At 41.7% G+C, this 24,995-nt stretch overlaps 2 protein-coding genes across 3 annotated transcripts in view; both read right to left on the reverse strand.

Annotated features, from left to right (window-relative positions):
- LOC142876968 (alpha-1,3-mannosyl-glycoprotein 2-beta-N-acetylglucosaminyltransferase-like) overlaps nt 1–6,099 on the reverse strand; it is a 7,754-nt gene extending 1,655 nt beyond the window's left edge. Inside the window, exons 1-3 of the mRNA XM_076011262.1 lie at nt 4,983–6,099; nt 1,725–2,908; nt 1–752 (exon numbers count right to left, since the gene is read on the reverse strand). The exon at nt 1–752 is cut by the window's left edge and continues 1,655 nt beyond it. Of these exons, the coding sequence (XP_075867377.1) occupies nt 51–752; nt 1,725–2,588 (1,566 nt within the window). The 5' untranslated portion in view covers nt 2,589–2,908; nt 4,983–6,099 and the 3' untranslated portion in view covers nt 1–50. The remainder of the gene's footprint in view (nt 753–1,724; nt 2,909–4,982) is intronic.
- A 2,147-nt stretch (nt 6,100–8,246) lies between these two features.
- Nucleotides 8,247–24,875, reverse strand: vars2 (valyl-tRNA synthetase 2, mitochondrial). Of its 2 annotated transcripts, XM_076051460.1 has the most exons (29): nt 24,461–24,875; nt 23,138–23,219; nt 22,950–23,050; nt 22,167–22,288; nt 21,989–22,055; nt 21,622–21,719; nt 21,439–21,520; nt 21,024–21,143; nt 20,823–20,931; nt 20,642–20,730; nt 19,472–19,562; nt 19,246–19,373; nt 18,639–18,742; nt 18,261–18,342; nt 18,076–18,152; nt 17,820–17,916; nt 17,532–17,625; nt 16,856–16,926; nt 16,636–16,761; nt 16,442–16,546; nt 15,751–15,819; nt 15,593–15,671; nt 14,398–14,528; nt 13,286–13,438; nt 12,854–13,084; nt 12,236–12,347; nt 11,939–12,129; nt 9,828–9,968; nt 8,247–8,554 (listed from the first exon to the last, which is right to left on the reverse strand). In XM_076051460.1, the coding sequence occupies exons 1-29, from the start codon at nt 24,638–24,640 to the stop codon at nt 8,477–8,479; spliced, it is 3,210 nt and encodes a 1,069-aa protein (XP_075907575.1). In that variant the 5' UTR covers nt 24,641–24,875; the 3' UTR covers nt 8,247–8,476. The 2 variants fall into 2 exon arrangements, with proteins under 2 accessions (XP_075907575.1, XP_075907576.1); XM_076051461.1 differs by lacking the exons at nt 22,950–23,050; nt 23,138–23,219; nt 24,461–24,875 and having other exon boundaries at nt 21,439–21,515.
- Nucleotides 24,876–24,995: the final 120 nt, after the last annotated feature.

Raw genomic sequence — 24,995 nt, forward strand, 5'->3', positions numbered from 1 at the left:
TCCCCCCCCTCACATATAAAATTTCAAATCTTGACTCTTTTGTCCACCTCTCAGCTCCAACTGATGTCATAATGTGTCCAGCCTTCAGGTGGAGCCAAAAACACCCTTCTGCCACGGTAAAGAAAGCTAACGATCCCTCTGTAGCCAGTGCGCGGAACTCCCGATTTCAAGTCGTCCATCACCCCCAGATTTCGAGCAAAGACTTTGAAACTGTCCCGTGTGGAATATTGGACTCTGTACGGCCCATTGGTTCTCAAGTTGCTACTTTGTTGCAGGTCTTCAATTTTTACAAGCGTCGCACTGTAAACCTCTTTGCTGAAATGCTCGTCGTATTTTTCTTTTAGCAGGTACGATAAATTGTGTTTGGTAAAAGGCACAAATTTTGTGTTAAGTTTAATATAGCGAAGGTACTGGTCAAAAAATTGACCTAAACTAACTCCTTTTCGACCAAAAGTGATAGTCCGTGAAATTTCCGGTCGAATGCACGAGCGTTCCTTGCGCTGCTCCGGTTGGCGCATCCAGTCGTCCCAGAAGGCGGAGGGCCACTTGTGTTCCAACTCCTCCCACATTTCCTTTAGCAGCATCCAGCCCAAGCCAGGGAAGAAGTCTGTTCTGTAGAGCAGCTCCGCTTGAGATGAATCCACCAAGGCATCTCTACCATTGTCGTTCCAGGCAGAAACACACCACAGGGTGGGGTCAGAGCGTAAAATCGGGTACAGAGCTCGGAAATATTCAAAGAAGTCCGGCGCCACCTACAGCAGAAAGACACAGAGGAGAGAAAATCATTCTCTTGGCAATGTGAATGGTAAAGCTTCTGTGAATACAACTCTCTCCTCAAGGTTAGTCACTGACTTCTGGAAAGTAGAGCAAAATAGGCAAACAAACATTATTAGTAGAAAACAAACAGTGGACAGAGAATGTGGTCAATGGATTGTTAATATAGTAACTATTTTCACAAATTCAAAAATCAAATCAATTCAAAATCAAAAATTAATAGAAAATAGAGGAGAAAAAGGAACCTCACATACTTTAAATCACTAAAGCTGTATATGTATATATGCATAGGTATATGCACTTACATATACATGTATAAATAATATATGTAATTATGTATAAGGATATGGGTTATCGCTGCATAAAATGTTAGTGCACTGGGGGTCGCCCTGAGCCAGAGGGGTTTCCTTCAAGGCCACTTATAAAGGTGAGACTGGCTAGGTGAAGTCAGACTGGGATTAGCACCATCTCTGATGTAAGGCTAAAGTGGTTCCACTAACAAGGTTTGGCCCAATCCACTCAAGGCTAATCCAAGTCCCACCTGTTGAGTCTATCTTCTAGCCAACACGTGGGAGTGTCAAAAGCCCAGATCAATGGACGACTAACACAAGGATGAAATGAGTCAAAAGCACTTTTCACAGACAGTTGCGACCTGAACACACTCATCAAACTAAATCTCTCTTGATGATGTAAATCTAATGCATCCAGAAGACTGGTTTTCAGACGTACAAGGTATTGCAGTTTAGAGACTTCTCTTATTCTATGATAAATTACTAAATTGGGTAACTTGATCAAAGAATGTTGGTAACACTGCAGACTTCATAACCCTAACCATAACCATAACGCTAACACAGTTTTTTTTTCAGCTTTGTCCTATATTTTTCAATGGTCAGATCTCTCCTGTTTGTTCAAAGCACCACAAAATGCAGAAGTTTGAGGATGGGACCTACCTCCAGGTCATCTTCCACTATGACCACGGTAGAATGGCCGAATACGTTGAATACTTGGTTGAGTGCCCAGCGGTAATGTCGGGCGATTTTGTAGTAGCCCTGGAACTTCCTGTGATCTGGCTTGACCCTGATGTCAGAAAGGTCCGGCTGTCTTATGTGTGTCACTTGATCTCCGTACGAGGAAATGACGTGAGCTGTTTCAGCGTGGCCACAGTCCTGACTGACAATGATCGGGTATAGCTCTGGAGTGGGACGGTACTGCGTCAACTTGTCTAGACTGCGCTTTACAGTTACTCTGTCACACGCTATGACTAAAATAGGAATGACAGTTTCAAGAACGCTAGTTGTTGGCAGGCTTTTGTTCTCTTCAATCTCTTCCTTTGTTTCAGTGGCGAGATGTTGTTCAAACTTGGGCTCTGCAGGGACTGTAGTCACAGTTCTTTGAGAATGCTTGAGTTCGATTTCTGGGTGGTCCTCCAAACTATCTTTGGGAAGAAGAGGAGGATCTGATGGCTGGTTGGCAATCTGTTTCAATTCTTTTGGATCATCTGTCTCTCTTTTTTCAATGTCTTTCTGTTGAGCCCACATGACCCTGTGGCTCTCAATCTGCTTTAATAGCTTCTTCTGGGTCTCAAACTGAAGTTCAACCTCCTCTGCGAGGCGGATGACCTCCCCAGCCAGGTTAACCTGACCTTCTTTCCCTCTGGCCATACCCCACTCCTCCTTGCCTCCTGGTTCTGCTCCACCACCCTCCTCAAGTCGTCCAGTGGGAGGGCGACCCCAAAGATAAAGTAAAAGCAAAGCATTCCAGGCGACAAATAGGAAAGCACCACATAGTATAAGAGAGCCTTTCTTGCGAACCATGGCCCAAATACACTTAGATAAGGGCCGCAGGAAAAGACTGAAAGTTGGGGTTAACTAAGAACACATGGGTGACGGCCCTCCAACATGGCAGCAGTTATCCAATTAGTAACAGGTCACACCATTGATTATAGTAAAATCTGAGTGTGACTGTCTTCTGACCCTGAAAACTGTTCAATCCAAGATATATCTTTGATTAATCCGGTTTCCGGTGAAGTATTCAAAAAATCCAATCCGAAGCACACAAAGCGCAGACAGGGCTAACAGAGGTCCAGCTGTCCAGTCCAGTGGAACTGGGTTCATGGAATGTAGTAGCCATGATCCTGAAAAATAGAGCAGACAAACACAAAACAAAAAAGTCAATATTAAAGATTCAGAAATTCAATGCCCATTTATTTACTTGTGTATTAATTTTACATAACATTTTAAAAATGGAGGATTCGACCTTGATATTTTTCTGGAGCAAAGCTCTGTCAGTAACAACGTTTTTGTATTGGTTAGCCCGAGGTTTCAGTTTGAAAGGGCAGAGAGGTGGCAATTGTTTGCAAGGGCCGAGTGGTGGCGTGTCAGCCCTGAGGCTGGGAGGTTGCTGGTGCAATACCTGTCCAAGTTATAGCAACGACTATGAAAATTGGTACCCATTTTGCAAATTTCACTCCAGTGAAATTTTACAATTTGGGATCCTATTCTGTGAATTTTCAAAGCGTAGCAGACTGAATCGTAATCAAACTGAATCATGACATGTCTTAGATGGTACACCCCTGGAGCCCTCTGTCCACAATCTGAATCCATCCATCCATCCATCCATCCTGGAAGGTTATCGGTCGACTAAACTCAATGAAATCACCGGAAACTACGGGGCATTGTCAATCAGTGTAGCACATAAACTGAGGCAACATAGAAAACACACAGTAAAGATGGATTTGCAAAGGTAAGACTGGTAGTGCACAAGAACAAACAAGCACTTAACAAACACAGCTCTTGCAGGAACTGAGCATGAGCCACAAGACAGAAATGTGGTCCATGTGAGACCAATTTCCTCTCGGTGATGAGTTTTTTGAACAGCCAAGAGACTCGTGGATTAAGTTGTCAGTGACAATAATAATGCTTTAAACATTTGAGCCAGAGCCAAGATTTCCACAGCATTAGAACAGCCTAAACCAATTAGTACTGGTAAAAATAGGTTGACCAGTGCTAAGCCATTAAGTATAAATAATTACAAGGACCTGTAAGGGCTCTTTGCATCTTGATACACTCCAAGATGAGAAAGGGTTCTCAACACTCACGATTCACTCAATATTTTATGACTGTTCAAAATGTTGTCACATATAGGTTGTTTAAGAGAGACCTCTATGGATTTGCATGCCTAACCAGCAACATTTTTTCCTTCTGCAGGTTAAATCCAACAAACACAACTAGTTGTAATCATCCATCTATCTTCTATACCCACTTCCTGTTGCACTCAGGGTTGTGGGGGTCTACTGAAGCCGATGCAAGCTGTCATAGGGCGAAAGCAGCGTACATCTAATTTATGTCAGTAATAGGGAAGTTTACAATTAATAATTTTTTGATTAATTGTCGATTAAGAATTTAATTGAGTTAATTAAATTAGCCGCAATTAATTGAATTATTTTTACACGGGAGGTAGTTAATATCATTCTAACATTGTAGTGGCAGGAAATTCACCTGTAGATACTGTGATGGTCATAATATACCTAGAACAAGTGACTTTTAAACAATAAAAAAAAAATGTGACCCATTTGAAGTCAACTTAAAGTCAGAGGATAAATGTTGAGGGTGTTTTCACTTTTCTCTAATGTAAAAATGGGTCATATTGGACCCTCAACGTTATTTAAGGGTTAAATAATGTGTTCCTTACACATTTTTCATTGTGAAATTTAGGTTCTCAGGAAAAATCGTGGCTAATCAATTAATCGGTAATCGAGCGATAAGGTCAATGAAACAATCGACACTAGTCAGTGTAAAATTGCTGTAAAATTGTTACAAAAACAATTGGATTAAAAATGATTAAAAGGTTTGCTGTGTAAATTCAAGTAGTTAGTCATTTTATGTTTTAAAGGTTTTTGATTTGATTTAACACATATATTTTTGATAGATCAAAAAACAAACAAACAAGTGGCTGCTACAATAATTATGACAATCACAGAATAGAGTCTGCCTGGAACTGGACATGGACACTGCACATGAATGAATGGGTTATTTAGGTAACCCAGTAGGTAGAGTAGGAAGGAATAACTCATTCTAGCTAAAATTAGATTCAATGGAGAGGCAGGCAGCAACAAAGTTTCCCCCCCAAAAAAAAGTTTCATGAAATTCAAGCGATGTTCTAAAAATTGTGTGATTGCAATGAAAAAGAAAAACAAAACGTCACCTTACCTGGTATTGAGGCAGCCTTGACGTTTGCAACGGTGCTCCAACAACACACGAGGTGAGGCTTTGCAGTGACGACGTGATGAAGACAATTGGCCAATGGGTCATTAGAGGGAGGGAACTCGAACTTTGCGGTTTTATTACGATTCTTTCGTTAGAAAAGCCAGAAACCGAATGTTGCTGCACAGTGCATCCTTGTTTTCAAAGAGCACGTACAAAACTTACTGATTTGCTTCCACAAAATGCAACCCGCACACAATTTACGTATCGTTTAAACGGCGTGAACATTTGGCCCAAAGCTTTGCAATGGTAGTGTTCAAATGCCGGAGTTTAACTAGAGCTTCTCAACATAGGATATCCTAGTTATGTCCCCTCTGCATATCTGAATATTATTTCTTTCTCTTTCTTCTTTAATTTTTTTTTTTTTTTTTTTTTACAAAATGGAAGTTTTATGCAGCAGCAGAGTGCGGCTCATTTAGGAGGACTAGCAGGGGCGTCTTCACAACAAACAAACAACGCTAACAGCTGTTAGCTCGTTAGCAGCGGATTGGATGCGGCCAATGTCTGATTTTTCATGGTCATTCTTCGGACACGGTTGGAAGCATCCGCTCAGGGACGGTGTCACACGCCGGCCTGGACCGTTCCATTCACAAGAAAACAAACAGACCCCCCTGAAGGTGAAATGAAATGTAGCAGGCGCTGACCGACAAACTAGCTCCGGTTGGGCTAGTCGAAGCACCGTTACACCCCGTCCCTGTGTCACATCCACAGCAGCGCATCTTCTTCTTCTTCTTCTTCTTCTTCTTCTTCTTCTTCTTCTTCCTCCTCCTCTTCTTCTGTCTCTCACACAGCCGCACCGGTGTTTGACTGGCTGCTACATCAACCCTGTCCTTCCCGGTACGTTCGAATGCGGCTCCGGTTTTATCACGGTATTTGAAATGCTCAGATTTTATCGGACATCGCGGCGGTTCATGTTTGATATCGTCCGCACGTCCGGTGCCCCGGTGCACATGATGACACGGTACCGGCGGTCTACAGCGTCCATAACAACATAATTGAGCGGTACTAGTAGGGAATCCTTCCTCCGACTGAACCCTGCTGAGGCTGCCCCCCACCCCAGTCTGATGTGTGACGACATTTCCGATTGAATCAAACTGGCGGTCAGTTGGCAAAGCGGGCGGGGGTAAACTTACACATGTTCATCATCACCGAAATCGCTAAGATATAGATGAATTAATGAATGAATGGTATGGAATGGAGTAGGATAGGATCGAATGCCTTTATAAATCCCACAGTGCGGAAATTTGTATAATTACAGCAACTGCATAGTGGAAAACTATGTAAATTAATGAAATAATGCCATAAAAATAAAATACTTGAAGGGTATAAAAGGAAAAAACAAGATATTTACATCTTATGAAATGCTGATGGAATATGAACCCAGTAGGACTCTGAGATCTGCAGACTTCAGGCCAGATTAGTGGAGCCCAGAGTTCAAATTTAACATGGTGAAGTAGCTTTTAGCTGTGATGCTGCACACCAATGGAAAAAGCTGCCAACAGAAGTGAAGTCGGTGTGAATGACTAAACTGAAACTCACTTTACTTTCCCTCTAAATTTAATTCAAAATATGTAATGACAGTGATTATATATATATATATATATATATATATATATATATATATATATATATATATATATATATATATATATGTATATATACATATATATATATACAGCGCCTTGCAAAAGTATTCACCCCCCCCCTTATCTATTTTGTTAGATTTCAGCCTGTAATTTAAATGTTTTTCACCTGAATATTTTGTGAGATGGATCTGCACAAAGTAATCTACTATATATAGATTATTATCTATATACGTATATACATATATATATATACATATATACGTATATGTATATATATTGGTGAAGTGAAATGAGAAAGAAACATATAAAAGAATAATTTAAAGAAATAAAAAAGTGGAAATTGGCATGTGCATATTTATTCACCCCCCTGAAGTCAGTACTTTGTAGAGCCACCTTTTGCAGCAATTACTGCTGTAAGTCTCTTCTGACAGGTCTCTATGTGCTTGCCACATCTTTCAACTGGGCTTTTTGCCCATTCCTCATGGCAAAACTTCTCCAGCTCCTCCAAGTTGGATGGTTTCCACTTGTGAACGGCAGTCTTCAAGTCAAACCAGAGATTTTCAATCGGATTGAGGTCCAGGCTTTGACTAGGCCATTCTAGCACATTTAACTTCTTCTCCTTAAACCATTCATGCGTAGCTTTAGCAGTATGCTTCGGGTCATTGTCCTGCTGGAAAGTGAACCTCCGTCCCAGTCGCAAATCACAGGTGGACTGAAACAGGTTTTGCTCCAGAATGTCCCTGTATTTAGCACCATCCATCTTCCCCTCTATGCGGACCAATTTCCCCGTCCCTGCTACTGCAAAACACCCCCATAGCATGATGCTGCCACCACCATGTTTCACTGTGAGGACAGTGTTCTTGGGGTGATGGGAAGTGTTGGGTTGCTGCCAGACATAGCATTTCCCTTTGTGGCCAAAAAGTTCAATTTTAGTCTCATCTGACCAGATCACCTTCCACCATACATTTAGGGGGTTGTCCACATGCTTTTTGGCAAATTCAAAACGTGCCTTCTTATTTTTAACACTGACAGGTATTCACTGGCCACTCTTCCATAAAGCTCAGCTCTATGGAGTGTACGGCTTATTGTGGGTCTATGGACAGACACACCAGTGTTTGCTGTAGAACTCTGCAGTTCCTTCAGGGTTACCTTTGATCTCTGTGTTGCCTCTCTGATCAATGTCCTCTTTGCCCGGTCTGTGAGTTTTGGTGGCCGGCCCTGTCTTGGCAGGTTTGTTGTGGTTCCGTGTTGTTTCCATTTGGCAATTATAGATTTGATGGTGCTCCGGGGGATCATCTAAGATGTAGATATTTTTTTATAACCCACTCCTGACTTGTATCTCTCTATAACTTTGTCCCTGACTTGTTTGGAGAGCTCCTTGGTCTTCATGATGTGACTCTTCTTGCTAAGTAGAGTTGCAGCCCATTGGGGCCTCTCTGAGAAGGTGTGTTTATACTGACACATCATGTGACACTTAGATTGAACACAAGTGGACTTCATTAAACTAATTCTGTGACTTGTGAAGGTAATGGATTGCACCAGCACTTTTTAAGGGGCTTCATAGCAAAGGGGGTGAATACATATGCACATGCCAGTTTAAAGGTGAACAATTGAGGGGTAAATGTTACACGTTATATCCACATTTTATTTATACAAATACATAATTGCATTAATCAAATACATAACTGTCTCAAAGTTTGCAATAAAAAAAGCCACATTTCGCACATTATTAATCAAATGACATTTGTTTTAGAAATCCACATTACTTTATTTAATTCATATATTTAATGTATTTGTTTTTAATTTAAGGGGCCCAGCAGTGCACACAGCTAGCGCAATTTCTTGTTGATAGAGTTACTCTGTACATTCAGATGACGACAAGGTTTTGAGCTGGTCGTCAATGGTTTGGAGCTCCTTCTGCAAGGCTGACATCTGAAATGAAAGAAGGGACAACAGATTTGTTTTTGTTTTTTTAAATGAACCACTCCACCATTTTTCATATGATGGTCAAACCATTCTCAAACAAGCAGAAAATCATATGGTACTGATCCATGAAATAAAATTACAACTACTACAATTGGTAAAGGTTTTTTTTTTTATTATTATTTATTTAGTTTGCCTTTTGTAACATCCCCATGTACCTTTACTGTACACGACTGTTAATATATGAGAGAGCAAATAAGAGGTGTTTAAATGGTATATTTATGCATATGATTGAATATTAACAGGATTGAATGGTTTCTAACTGAAATTGTGACTCCCCACTGACTGTGACACATTTCCTACTTTGTGACAGGCCATCGTTTTCTGGCAAACCGCAAACATAGGGAGTCTGTTGTGTCAGAGGGAAGTTTTGCTTCCACTGCAGATCTCTGAATTCCATGTGAACTGGAACTGTGCGGTGAAACCCCAGTGAAGACGACTCTCTGAATTCTCGCTTTAACACTTCTTCTCCAATTGTTCCTTGGGCAACTGTGCTTCCCTTTCTCTTGGGGGTTCCAATTCATCAGGTGATGTACCTAGCAGCTTTTCTGAGGGTGCAGCCAATCCAGCTGTAGTAAACTTATAGAATCCAGGCTTGTTGTTTTCTACAGGTCCACATTGCTCACTTTGTGTCTCCAGCAGACATGCAGTATTCTCTTTGATCAATGCTCACATTAATTAATGTTTTCAGCCTGTGTTGTAAGAAAGAACTTCACTTATCTAAAAAACACTAGTTCATTTCCCCTCTGCTCCAAAAGGTGGTTGAAATTATCACAATCTCGCTGTCACTGACTGCCTTCACAATAAATACAGACATATGTATGTATTAAGCTAATGTTAGATTTAATTTGTTATTTGTTATCAAGAAAAGATGACAGTTGTGCAGCACAGGCGTGACACATCCCAGATGTGGCAGCGCTTTCGAACCACATCAAGAGGTGTTCAGGCAGTGCGAGATAGCAGCAGCCCCCTCATGCGGCACTGCTGCGGGGCTTTTCAACTCTAAGGCGGTTTCAAAATCCTTTGAGGACAAGCACATGATGGACTGAAGGCTAAGCCATTTCGTTTTGGTCTATTTTGCGGCAAGAGGAACAAGTGGCATTGTCTTTTGTTTGTAGGACCACAGTAAATTGCTCTTGGGGCTAATGAAGACTTGATTGGGACACTGATGCATTTCAACATGAAGAGTATTTATCAGATGAGTCAAGTGGCCAGAGCTCACCTTGCTGTCTATTCGCTGCCTGACGTGAGCAGGAAGTCGGTCTGGTGACTGGACTCTCAGAAGCTCTTCCTCCAGTTTCCGAACGAGCCTGGTTCTGCGCTGGGAGAGCTGCTGCAACTGTTTGTTCATGTTCAGTCCAATCTGAAATTTTACAAAGCAACTTTCATATGAACAATGGACCAAAGCAAAGTTGCAACCAAACCACTGTCTTTGAAGCCCCACGCTGTTTAGCTCTTCATTGAAATGACTCTGAAAACACTGAAAACATGGAGGAAATACAGCTGTTCGATGACTGACTGACTATTAATATTTTTAGAGGTGGGCGGGCCAAATTATAAGATTAACGGGCCCAGGGCCGTAATTTGTCCATACCTGCTCCAGTCTGGTGAGTTTGAGACTGAACCATTTGGTGTGAATGCCAGGCAACATATTTGGAGTCAACTAGGCAATGCTCATTAGCGGGCCAATGCCATCCTGGCAGTGAATCATGCTGGTGGCAGCATCATGCTGAGGAGATGTTCTTCAGCAGCAGGAAGTGGCAGACTAGTCAGGGTAGCGGGGAAGATGGATGCAGCAATTTACAGAGACATTCTGAGAAGAAATGCTGCTCCAGAGCGCTGTGAACCTCAGGCTGGGGCGACGGTTCATCCTTCAGCAGGACAACCACCCCAAGCACACAGCCAAGTTATCAAAGGATTGGAGAGAGGTGAGAGGGACGATACCAGGATGACACCAACATGTTGAGGGCAATGCTTGGAATAAGCACTACAAGAGTCAGTTGAACTCTTGATGACAGGAATTGCTCAGGTAAGTAAGAAAGTGTTCAGGCATTCTGATGGATAAATAAAAAAAATGTATGAAATAAAAGTCTATACTTTTCATACCTGTCAAAGTGACATTTTAAATACGTCCAGACAACATTTAAAACAAAAAGGTCTTAGTAAATCTATTCAAGTGTCAAGACCTTCATAACATCTGCAGAAAACATGGTGAGAAATGCAGGTGTGCCGTCAAAAAATGTCCAAGGCAAATATCAAGAAACTATCAGGGGATCCAGAACAGAACACTGATGGTACCACATGTCAGAGGTGCTGTGTCTTGAGTTCCTGAGGAACTTAAAACTCCTCCAGTAAGATAATAGGAACCAGTCGCAGGCTGACCCAGAAATATCTATGACTAACTGGTTCAGTTTGTTCAGAAGAATAACATGACTGGCAGTGCCAGATAGAGCTCCCAGCATCAGCAGCAATCCTACTGTCAAATTATTACATTTCATTTAAAGTGCAGGCTTCAATATTGATTACATTGATGGAATAGTTATATTTCTACCTATGAGAGCTGGGAGAGGTTCCAGCAGACCCCCGTCACCCCGAGTGCAGGAAGAAGCAGGTATTGAAGATGGATGGATGGAATAGTTAACCATCCATCCATCTTCTACCAGTGTATTCCGCGGGGGCAGCAGTCTAAGCACAGAAACCCAGACTTCCCTGGTCCCAGTCACCTCCTCCAGCTCATCCAGTGGGACCCCAAGGCATTCCCAGGCCAGCCTAGAGACCTAGTCCCTCCATCGTGTCCTGGGTCTTCCTCAGGGTCTCGTCCTGGTGGGACATGCCCAGAACTCCTCTCCAGGGAGGCGTCCAGGAGGCATCCCAAACAGATGCCCAGGCCACCTCAACTGGCTCCTCTCCATGTGGAGGAGCAGCGGCTCTACTCCAAGCTCCTCCTAGGAGACCCAGCTCCTCATCCTGAGCTCCTCACCCTGAGCTCCTCCCCCTGTCCATAAGGGTGGCCCAGCTCCTCATCCTGAGCTCCTCACCCTGCCCCTAAGGGTGCTCCAGCCCAACCACCCAACGGAGGAAATTCATTTTGGCCACTTGTATCTGCAATCTTGTTCTTTGGGTCATTACCCAAAGCTCTTGACAGACTGCAGACGCCGCACCGATCCGCCTGTCGATCTCATGTTCCATCTTTCCCTCACTGGTGAACAAGACTCTGAGATACTTGAACTCCTCCACCTGAGGCAGGGTCTCTCAACTGAACCGAAGAATAGTTGGAATAGTTGTATTAAATTCAAACCAAATATGTTTTTAAAATAAAGTTTTGATACATACCGGAACATTAAGATGTAGCTGACACGTGTCATCCACCACACCGACGAGACTTCCTGCAGGCGGAGCAGCAGAGAGTGTGTCCACTCCGTCAGAGCAGTGGACGTGGAGGTTGGAGATGCGGCCCAACGTCTGGATGGCTGATTCAAAATGAGGGAGCACCTGCGCCTGATCTGGTGAACACAGCACCCACACTGAAAGGCACAATACAAGTCTGTTACAATACAAGTCTGCTCATTTCCATCCATTGATTTGGCGGGCGAGGGGGGGGGGGTTCTCCCTAAGCGTTGCGAGACTTACGGCTTGGTTTCTCTTTGGCGATGCCGGCCTGGGCCCTCAGTGAGCGAGTCACTCTGATCACCTCACGAACCAGCGAGAAATCTTTCTCTACGTCAGGGAAATGCCAATGGGCCTGTTATAAAGAGAGGAAAAAATATCAACTTGAGCCAGTTTAGTTTCTTTTTTGAAGCATACACTACCAGTGAACAGTTTGGATACACCTTATCATGCAATTTTTTTTATCTATACAACTTTCTAAACTGCAGATAGATACTGAAGACATCAAATATATGAGCAAGATATATGTAATTATGCTGCAAAGAGAAACACTTTCCATAGCTCTAAATGCTTTTTATGAAAGGTGGCTATTTTGAAGAATTTCAACATAAAATGTGTTATTTGACAGTTTCATCGTTTCCTACATAATTCCATGTGTGTTCATACGTAGTTTTGATGCCTTCAGTGAGAAACTGCAATGTCAATAGTCATGAGAATGAAAGAAAAGACATCATAGGGTGAGTCCAAACCGCTGACTGCTAGTGTATAACCTCCACCTCTAACCCAGTGCGTGTGTGACTCTGTGTCCTATTCACTGTAAAACAAGTAAGGATGATCTTTTCTTTAAAACTCTGGTGGTACCAGTTGAGATGAGGAGGGATACGGCTGCAGACACAAGCTGTTCTGGGCAGCTGCTTCAGGTCTGAATGGTTCCAGTCTCTGCCACAGCTCCTCAGTGATGAAGGGCATGATGGGCGACAGCAGGGCCAATGACAGCGACACACAGTGGAAGAGCACACTGAGTGCCATGAGCTCTGACGTGTCACAGGACACTCTGTCACCTTTCTGAGCCACCAAAGGCTTCACATACTCCTGAAGCGAACACAAACAAAATGTTATGTGTACGTATGTATTTCTATATATTTCTAAATGAACAAAAATCAAAAGAAGTTGGACGTTTCTCCCACTTTTCTATGCATCCTATGACTTATTCTATCATTGCTCCTCTGAGGCTGAGCAGATAAATCACCATGCAAAGCATACAGATGGTACCATGTCAAAGTGTCCTCTCACCAGATAGACATCACACAGGCTGTGGACCCAGAAGGAGTACAAGGCAGAGGTGACCACGTGCAGCTCATAGGACTGAAAGGCCTGCTCACACTGCACCACTGTGCTGTGAAGCCTGGAGCAGATCCACTGGTCCATCCTGCTCACAGGGCTCGTCTAAACAGTGACGGTGTGGGGAGAGAAATCAGTGAAGGGTCAGACGTGGCACACACCACCACAGTGTTCAAGGTTGGAGCTCTGGAAAGACCAATAAAGAGCCAAAAGAACATTAAAGAGATACTTCACTCTCAAGCTATTATTTTTGTTCATGGCTTATGTGAAAACTGCTGACTGTTTTCATTTTATTTTCCTTTATTATTTACATCTTAGCAATTTAGAAAAATAAAGTGCCCGACTTGATTTAAAAAGGCATGGATCCATTTCTTGAAACACCTTCTAATACCTGAGGCGTCTGTTTTTTTCCCCTAAAAGTTATTCATTGTGAGCTTATTGAAGTAAGTCAACATAACAGAATGGTTTCTGGTTTCAACAATGCTCGAGTCAAAGCTAAAGACGTAGTCAGCTGACAGGTTTGGTCTGGCTAATATGAGTCACACAGAACAGGCCGTGACTACGTATTACAACTCAACCAAATTCACATACAGTACATGAGCTCATCTATTGCCAAGTTAGAATACAAAGCTCATGAAGAAGCAGCATTGTACCAGTAGAGCGAGGCACGTGATAGCACACCATGTGCAACATTTCATTTCAACTGCTTGATGGAATGCATGTCTGACTGCTACTGTGCTGAATTGAATTGAACTGAACTGAACTGAATTGAACTGTTATTGATGAACTATAATTTGTTCTAGAAAAAATGTTTTGCTCTAAAAATAATAAATAAGTAGATGTTACTTGTACTCATATTGTTTTTAGTTTTTTCTCATCACTCAAAGAGAAAATTCATGAAATTCAGCCAATTCTTCATGGAAAAAGCTAATTGTAAACGTTTTGTGGAGTCTTGGCATCAATATCTAAAATAATAAAACATGATCTTTTGAATCATTTGTTCTTATGCTTTAAAAAGTCAAAGCAACAACAGACAATTGGTGTGGAAAACATTCTTGACGTACCTCTGCCAGAGTTCTCAGTGGGACTGTGTTGCCCCCCAACAATCCCAGCGTGAATCTCAGCGTCTGCCACATTTTATTGCAGAACATTCTACAGTTGAGGACCTTGGAGATGGACAGATTGATGTCTTCTCCTGAATGCACAACACAAAGAGGGAACAGACAATGCACCGTCTCTGTCACTAGAAGCAAACCCTGAGGGTTTTACAGCGGTTGAGCAGTAGGAGGTCGTCTCTATATCAGAGGAAGGGGACGTGTTCTGTGGCGTGAAGTGGCGTGGTTTCCTGTCTCCACAGCAGCATTTGGCCAAATAAACTGAGCTCAAGGGGCAAAGGTCATGTGTGCTTCATTTCCCATTTAAATGATGCCACATTTCTTAGGAACAAGCATTTGTGGGTTGAGCAACAGAGCTGAAAATGTTGCTACATTTTTCCAATGCCAACTCTGCTTCTCATTGGCCCAATTTCTATAGGAAATAAACGGGCTTTCTATCTGTTGAGGTGATGCAGCAGCAGCAGCAGCAGCAGCAAGTCTCACTGAGGATGAATGAGAAAATCTTCCTTTCCTGTGGCACTAGCTTTGCTCCGGTGTGCTGCCCACCTTCAGAGTGCTGAGCTCAGCAATGTGGAAAATAAATACGGATTACTGGAGCTCATATATTACAAAGTCAGACAAAATAATGTACACACGTCAGGGAAAGAAGAACTTGCATCAATATTCAATTTGTATTAGTACCTCTACACATGTAGATACCACTTTCAAAGCTTGATCAAATGACGATAACACTGAGTGCTGATGTACGATGTTTTCCCAACAGGTGGCGCTACCCTTATCATCACCAAGTGTTGTGTGTGTTGTAACAAACGTGACTTAGACAGTAGTTCACTGTGCATGTAAATGCCTGGAGGATGATGGCCTCCACTGTGAGCACCTCTTGTCACTGGAGAGGCCAAAGGTCACTTGTATTCATCTTGTGATGTCTCAATAAATTTGGTATTGAAATATTTATGCAAGTTGTTCTTGTCCTGATATAGATTATTTTGGCTGACTCTGTATTTTAAACAAAGCACAAGATCGGCAGCAGAGTCCATGAATGTTGAATTGTCTTTAAAAAGATCAAGTGAAAAATTAATTGTGGCTTTTACTGCAATGCATTTTTCCATCTGTGTGTTTCATGAATCTCTGGCAAGTCACTCACCCTGCATTTTGTTGGAGCACAGGGCAAACCTCAAAGCATCCGTCCCACATTCTGGGATTCCACTGGGGAAGTCTTTCCTCTGTGGGAAAGGCAGAACAGGGATGAAGACAGCCAATGGGAAATCAAGCGGTGACAAGAGAAGAGAGCAGAGATGAGACCTGAGCCTCCACGGCCACTGACTGCTCTCTGGGCTCAAGGTTCCCCTCCTTCACATTCTCCAGGAGTCTCTGGGGGACAACACAGATCAGCGAGAAACATAAAGATTCACAAAAAGTTTCACAATCTTAGAATAAATCGTAGGATACATGAGGGCCCCCCACTTTCCATAAACCATTGAATCTAAATTTCAGTTTAGCTTTTCTAAAGAAAAACTTATACATCTGCTGCTGCTCCATCCTCTCTGCCAACTTTGAGACCCTGTAATCTGCCTTCAGGTCCAAAACCACTGATGTTCCTGCTATCCTGAAGCAAATCAGAAAAGGCCCTGTGTCATAGTAACAATACATTTTATGTTCAATCAATTCAATTATATAAGGAAAAATAATACAGGGAAATACAGATAAACATATATGAAATAAATATAGAGCCTAGAATCAAACTGCAGAAAAAAGCTAAGAAAGACAACATGATAATTAATCGTATTGCCAATTCTAATCACATTTTTGGAAAATTTAAAAAAACAAAACAGCACTGGCACGTAGCTAAAGGTCATGAGAAGAAGATCTTTTGACACAATTTCCCTCTTCACATTTTTGACGCACCAGCCACCCTACATCTGTTGAAGGAGTGAATAGCACTTATGAATAAGTAGCTGCACCTTCAACAAGGAGGCTCAGAACTACATCCTACCTCCAGAGAGACACCGTGGATAACGTCCATGGGGTTGATCACGTTTCCCAGCGATTTACTCATTTTCCTGCCGTGTTTATCTCTCACCAGGGAATGAAACAGAACCTGACAGAAATGAAACATGAAGGAAAAATGAACAAATAAAACAACTATAAAGCTTGTTGTTGTTGTTGTTCATATATGTGGTGGTTTACCTGTTTGAAAGGCAACTGGCCAGTCAGCTCTTTGCCCAGCATCACCATCCTGGCAACCCAGAAGAAGATGAGGTCGCTGCCAGTCTCCAGGATGGAGTTGGGGTAGAAGCACTGGAGGTCAGCTGTCTGTGGAGAGAGCAAGTGTTACTGGAAAACAACAAAGACTGCGGCTGATTATTTGCCACTGTGTTCAATGATGAAGGAGTGAGTAATAACGTACCTGCTTAGGCCAGCCGAGCATCGCAAAGGGAAACAACGCCGACGAGAACCACGTGTCCAGAACATCAGGGTCTGAACACAAATATACAGAGAGAGATTGAAGAAAGTACTTCCACTGATTTCCGTTTGAAACCCCCATGCTTTCATTTGGGACAGACAGACAGACAGACAGACAGATGTACTTTATTGATCCCAAATTGTGAAACTACACTGTTGCTGCACTAAAAAACAGTACAAAAAATACAGTTGCTCCAAGAACATTTAAATGAATCTATGTGCAACAAACAACGAAAGCAGATATGCAACACTGTGCAGAGGCATTCAGCATTCATCATCACATCAGAAGAGTTCACTTGAATGTTGCCCTATTGGGCCACATACTGTATGGACAGCAGCTCAGAAAGTGAATCAGCCCTGTGGTTTAGGTTCAGCACTGTGTCCCTCTTAAAGATGTTTATTCATCTCACTGAAAGGCAAGCGCTTTTTCATTTTATGTTTAAATTCTTGCCAACACATTCTACTAAAAACTCACTCAAGTCAGGTTTCTTCCGATTGTACAAAGCGCTTTGAGACGCCTTGGTTTACATACAAATAAAAGTTGATTGATTGAAAACTCAAAATCAGCTTTTCCCTTTGTAAATATGATTACTAACTCCATGTATTGATGATGGACTCACCCCGAGTCAAAGTGACGGCCGCCGGGTCGACTCCATATTTGACGGCGGCTCTTTGTCGCGCTTCATTCTCACTCCGTCCCCAAACCCACAGCTCCTGTCAGCAATGCACATGCACAAACTTTAAGGGCACAGCCAGGGAGTCTGACGCCACTGGACATTTGCAAAGACACTCACAAAGGCACAATTGATGCTAAAACCTACAAAATAATGACTTGAAAACCTTTTTTACTTATTTGTCCTCAGTGTAAAGAAAGACATGACCAAATAATAATATAAAGGCATATTCACAGATCCAAAGTCCTGCTTGTTGATAGAAGAAGGAAGTTCCACTTGGTAAGCCGGGACCTGGTGACCCCACCAAAGCTGTCTGGAAATGCACCAATCACTGCAGAGCCAAGAAAGACGCACTGTCATGCGCCAAATATCTGAACACTTGTATTCATTTTGTGCACCACCAGCGAGGTGCCATTTCAAAGATTTCAACACATCACACAGGTCATGCTGCTGTTCTTCAGCCACTGTGGAAGAACATGATGGCTGCTACCTGATGTTCCCCAGCCAGTTCTTCCACGTCTTGGTGTAGAAGTGAGGGATGATTTCCAGCTGGTCTTCCTCTACAGCCTACAGTCACACATTCAGGAGAGGAACCATCAGATTCCAGTTTCTTTGGGATGTTTCCAGGGTGGAGGATCACACACAAGTCATGTGAGGCGTTAGTCACTGACCCACCTGTACAGCTCTCTGAGCCATCTCATCACAGCGGACAAACCACTGCTTCTTCAGCAGCGGCTCGATGATATCTCCTGAGCGACTGACACACAGACACAACACACAGATGAAGACTATCTGCCAGTATATATATAAAAGACATATACTGTGTATGTATATATATATATATATATATATACATATACACACATTCCCACAGTCGTTCAGGATTCATAGAATTAAAAGACATGAAAAATGTTTCCATTAAAAGCATTTGAAATTTTACTGTATTTAAGGGGTACAACCTTGTGTGATTCCTGTAAAGTTAATTTGTGTACAATTTATTTTTTTTTTTTTAACATTTAAGCAAAAATAAGGTAAAAATGCAGTATTATCTACCTGCAAACAGGTAAGGTCATGGCATAACTCTTGGTCCCTCTGAAAAGCTTCTTCTCAATCAGGGCATTGACCACCAGGTGTCTGGCCTCAAAACGCTTCACTCCCTTCACACCAAGACAAGAACATACAAAGATGTTGTTCAAAAATAACAGCAGAATGTCACATACGATGACCAGTGCAACAATGCAATGAAAAAGGAAAAAGCTGAAATTGAATATATATATATAATGTTTTTATTCAAAATTAAGATTGTATAGAGCTGAAGTGATGTTCAAAATGATTCCAGTTTTTACAGCAAAAGGGAATGTGATGTGGTGTGTGATTTTCAGTGAAGTTACAGGGATTGAAGTCATACAAGTTTGAATTTGAGGAATAATTTGGACTATAAATAATACAATCGTAAAGAGGTATAGATGTGAATTCATAAGTGAATTAAGGGCTGGGATATCATTACTTGTACATCTTGATGTAAATTCTGATGAATGGTGTTAATCTGACTTTTGCTTTCTGCTGAACTGTTGTTTTTTTCATTGGACTTTACATTTCCAAAATATAGAAATAACAGAAAATGAGTAAATACGACAAAAACACTGGTGAGTTTCTGCACCTCCAGCCAGTCTCCACACTGGGACGTCATGGTTCCATCTCCTCCAATCACAGTGAGGCGTGGTAGCGAGTGGCGCTGTGACACCTGGAAGTCAGTGTGGTCGTGAGCAGGAGTCACCTTGACGGCGCCTGCAGGACACAAACACGGTGCTCAGTGCCAACAGCAGGTGGATGGACAGCGCCAGCTAGTGGAGGAGCAGAGCAGTCAGAGGGATCATCATCATCACCAGTTCCAAAGTCCATGTCCACAGCAGGGTCAGTGATGATGGGCAAAAGCCTCTGAGTGAAGGGGTGTCGGCACTGCTTCCCGTGCAGAGCCTGAGACAAGGGGGACAGAAGGAGTATGATGTAGTAAAAAGGAAGTAGTATGAATATTAGTATCGTCAAAGAGATGAAACCTGATACTATGATCCACTGACTCAGGAGCAAAGAGCAGAGCTCAAGCAAGTTTAACAATGGAAACTGCGGGGTCATTTCTAAATAGTACAGGACCTTGATTGATTGATTGATTTATTGATTGGTACATATATTTTGAATATAAGGCAATTTCATACAGTTAAATTCAGAAAGAAGTTTTAAAAATATATATATATTCGAAAAGGAGTGAGAAGAAGCTTAGCTTATTTCTCTCACTGCTTCTCCATCCTTTATGAATTCATATTACACACATACATATGCACACACTGTCTCCTACACACACACACACACTGTCTACATACATAAATAGTAAAACAAAACATACAATTTCAGCTACACATATACAACTATAATTCTATAATAAAAAGAAAGAACCTGTGATTTTCAACCTCTTCTTTCCTGCAGGTCATAAATGTCACTTCTTGAAATTTCATTTTTTTAAAACTGTTTCATGTTTTCACAGTCTTTAATTCCACTGTAAAACAATTCCAAAGTCCTACCCTGGAATTTCAAAAACTTTTTCTGATCATGTACCTATAGTTTACTTAAAAATGACATTTCAATTTTCCCCTTAGATAATAATCCCCATCCGGTTCTCCAAATAATTTATGTTCATTACCTGGTAATAACATATTTTTTGCTTCAAACATTATTTGTGCTATTTGATAGTACACAATGGGTGTGGAGACATCTACATCTTTGAAGGTTCTGGATAGAACCTGTCAAATGCCATTAGAACAATATTTACTGCATCCTCCTGACGTCTGAGCCAGAGATAAAAACTTTCCACAGCCTCTTAACATCAAACACTGAGAGCTCTGGCCGACATGAAGCTGTTGCAGATCAAGCTGTAAATCTGGTTATAGTAAAGAACCGCAATACATGTCGTTCAGTGTAGCTTCAAGTGACAGGCTGCTTCAATGTGGGAGTGAACAGAGTCAGAATACTTTGCCAGTGCAAATAGCACTGCAATAGCAGACCTGATATTGAGGGTCGTCAGGGTGGACGGCGACAGCCACGTCACCCAGCATCGTCTCTGGACGGCTGGTGGACACGGCAACCTCCTCCTCTAGCAATGGGACAGGGATGCAACTCAAAGTATGAAGTTAAAACACATCAAGCGCAACATGTGACATTCAGTCAGTGTGAACCAACACTCACCAAGGCCCTCGATGGGGTAAGCAAATGTATACAGTGTTCCAAACTCCACTTTGTTTTCATAGCCAGGAACAGAGAGGAGGGTTTTCCCAGAAAGCTGTTTGGCATCAACCTAATAAATATACATATATATTCTTAAAGCGTCTGCATCTGCAATAGGTTTCAGATTTTGCCCGTGTGTGGTATTTGCTTTTATTGTCTCACCTCAATGTCTGAGATTGCAGACTCCAGAGCACAGCTCCAGTTGACCAAAGCCTCGGAGCGATAAATGAGGCCAGAGTCACACAGTCTGACGAAGGCCTCCGTCACCGCCGCGCTGAAAGCCTGGAAGCAAGTAATGCAGTGTCAAGATTTTCAGTTTAACCGGTGTATGTGCTGAGAAATTTAGGACGACATTAGTGTAAGCAAACAGTTTCATGATGTGTTTCTAGAGGTGTTGTGCACCTATTAAAAAATAGAGACACTAAAAGAACGATGAGCTCATACAAATGTTGCTTCCAAACAGACACTCATGAGGCCTCCACTGTGTTCTTGCATGTGAGGAGGTTCTTGTGGCCTAACTGATTGAAATAAAGGTTGCCGATGAGGACGACGCGGTGCCAGGGATGACTGGACTTACTGGATCCAGTGTGAAGCAAGCTCTGCTCCAGTCCAGAGAGGCTCCCAGCTTCCTCAGCTGATGGTATATCGCCTCTTCTTTACTGGGAAATAGTGGAATATTTGGTTGGAAGAAACAAAGAAACTGCACACAACACAACACAACACAGCACACTAAATTGAATCTGCCTGTGAGAGAACTGACTCGTTCTTCCACTGCCAGGCCTCCTGGAGAAGCTCCTGCCTGGTGAGATCTCGTCGATGCTTCCCTCTGTCCCTGAACAGCCGTCTCTCCACAACTGTCTACAAGAACACACACAGCCTCAGTTAGAGGACAGCTCGTATTCTATGTATATGTTCAGTGAGCAGGGACATATGTATTGATTTTTTTGAAAGAAAATATTTATTTATGAACCTTTGACGTATAAAGACTTTAAAAAGTCTTTAAAAAAAAAAAAAACATGAGCTGACTGTATTCATCAACTTTATGACAAGTTCTCATAAGCAAAGTCTGCTCCCGGCATTTTTCAAAAGTCACGAAAAATAAACTACTCACTGAAACATTTCCATACCTGTGTTGCAATGCCTGCATGGTCGCAGCCAGGGACCCACAACACTTTGCAGCCCTGCATTCGTCTCCTAATGGATTTCAACATTTTAAACATTATATTTCCAAAAGGAAATTCTTCTTTGCATGTTTTTGATCACACTTGATATAATATGGCAGTTGTGACTTTTGTGAGTCATTACCATCGAACCAGAGCGTCTTCTATGGCTACGGTGAGAGCATGGCCCAGGTGTAGCGTGCCGGTCACGTTGGGAGGAGGAATACACATGGAGAAGGTCTGATCTACAGCATGAGGTAAGGCCTCCTGCACAACAAGATGACATCATGAAGTTTGAACATTTAAAACAGATGATAAACGGACTAAAGACTATGGTAGCAGTAGTAATTCTGGGGACTGTTTAGCATTGGGAAATCTTTTTTTTTTTTTATTTCTAAAGCATTGTTCCAATGATCACACACGACTTACAATAACAGTTACTCTCAGTTGTTGCACAATTATTATGCAATTCTTAATTATGAATTCATACTTCATCAACTATGGATTAAAGTTAGGGTCTACAAGAATTGCTAGAGAACGGCCAAATCAGAGCTCTAATGAAGATGTTTTAAAACACTTATCAAAAACTAAAGCTTGGATTTATAATTTTCTAACATACAAAAAGATCAACTTTGTGTGTTTAGTTTTGCATAATGGTGTTAAGGGCCGTTATGGCCTTTTAGTGATAACAGACATTAACTCTACTTCGACTATACTACTTTTACTATTTTATTATTACTTTAACAGGCTTATATCCTCGACATATTGAGGTCAAATAATAAGAACTGAACTTTAAAGTCGTGTCACTGCTATCCTTTTAATCTTTATGTTGGTTAAAATGTTCAGTTTTGTTGCTGTTGTGACAGTAAATACTAAATTGATCCTCAAGGAGGACAATGCCTTTAAAAATTTAGGAAGTTATTTTTACATGTTTCTGTGGTTGGAAGAATCCCTCTTTGGTCCACCACTCATACCAGCTGGACTCCACATACTCTGGACTGTATGTGGATGGCAGTGGTAAGGTTGTATCTGGAAACAAATTAACAACGCCAACATACGACAAAATGTCAATACAAACTAATAGTTGAAATGGGAAAAGGCAGAAGGTGAAGTCACCTTTCTTTTCTCCAGGAGGCGTCTGACCAGCGTACACTGCGCTCTGCTTTTCACTCCATTTTACAGCTGCATCTTTAGGTGCCTACAAAAATTGTAAACAATTAAAAAATGTATTGATATTGTATATTTCCTACAATTAGGAAGTGGAGCTGATACAGTACACCAACTAAAAACCACAAAGAATTTCATAAAGACTTCATTTTTGGATATATAAAAAAAAAAAAGAAGGTTTAGTTTGCCGAGTGAGCAGCATTTTAAAAACAAAAAAAAAACTGTTTCTGAGAGCTTGCAGTGTTAAACAAGGCATAAGCTTTCCACACGGATACACATACTATTCACCATAACAACCAACAACTGCTGTGCAAATGCCAGCACAAAATTAAATGTATAAATAGAACCTTAAATTTCAAACATACACAACACTAAACCATTTTAGCACAATTGCTTCAAATTGTTTCATTGGTTCAGAGAGAAATAAGAAAAGAGCAGTGAGTCTTATTTCAAGATGAGTAGTTAGAAAGGGAGGAGGTGCAACTACCTGTGACCAGCAGAATAGATCATGGGGTCACAGCAAGGTCAAGGACAGAAGCATCCATTCATTTTCTATATCTGCTTCCTCCTGCACCCAGGGCGATGGGGGTCAACCTACACTTTGACCTTTTTGACTAAATAAAAAACAGCAACTCTTACTTGAACATAGGAAAACAAAACTTTTCGAGTCAGAATAAAACGTCAATCGTGGACTTTTCACACCACTTAAAGAACCAGTTCCAACTCCTTCCATCCATTAGGAGATATCACAGTCTGGGATGTAGGACAATGAGGCTCAGAAACAATGCCTTCCCATCTTCCGAATGAGAATGTTATGTTGTCGGTGAATGTGACAGTGACAGCAAATGTTTGTTTGTCTGTCTGTGTTGGTCCTGTGACACACCCTGCCTTCGTTCACAAGACAGTTCCACCTGATCCTGAGGGCAGGAGAGGCAGTGATAGAAATGGATGGTTTTAAACTATGTGATGAATTTAGAAAACCTCGTCAATGGGAGCAGGAAAAGACCCGTATGAGACTGCCAATATCTACAGCTTATGTTGTGTCTTCAATGGAACACACATTTTATTAACAAAAAATAATTATCTGTAATATAAAAAATATTATCTGTAATATAATAATACCATAATGTAAGGGGAGAAGAAGTACAAGTTCTAGGCAAAAGACAGTTGAAGGATCTCACATATATACCACGAAAGATTTCGTCTCATCGTGTTGCTTTTAGAGTAATTCATGACATAATTTTTATTTTATTTTTCACAGCACGTACTTACACTGCATTTGCTTGAAAGTATCGCGTCCTCTCGGTCTCGTCTACGCTTGAGCTTCTCGGTCTTGGACCATGTCGATGTTTTTGACGGGGGTAAAGATAAGGATGAATGTTTTGCTTGGCATCTGGAGCATTGTCTAAGTGCTACTCCGGGTAACTGCCGGGCGAGCCTGGCCCTCCACATCCTCGTTTACTCACTGTGCTGTTTTTAAGAGTGCAGGCACGCCGCAAGCGACCTTGTCTCTGAGCTTTTATATTATCACAGCTGACATTTTAACTCAAAACAATTGGGGGGAGCGGTTCCAAGCATAACATGTAACTGGCGGTTTATATTTATTTAAATAAATAAATAAAACAAAAAAATTAAAATAAATCTCAATGTCTTCGATTTAAAAATGACGGCTTCGCTGGGGGACTGTTTTGGTAGTACGGACAACCGGAAGTAGAATATGTCCGCCGGAAAATACCTTCCCCAATATCTGACGAAAGCTCCGGTCGATATTTTAAATAAACATAAACCAAGACGATTGTAGTAACAA

This window comes from Nelusetta ayraudi, unplaced genomic scaffold, assembly GCF_046127955.1.
Source record: "Nelusetta ayraudi isolate G7.1 ecotype Tasmania unplaced genomic scaffold, CSIRO-AGI_Nayr_v1 ptg000135l, whole genome shotgun sequence".
Classification (NCBI taxonomy): Eukaryota; Metazoa; Chordata; class Actinopteri; order Tetraodontiformes; family Monacanthidae; genus Nelusetta; species Nelusetta ayraudi.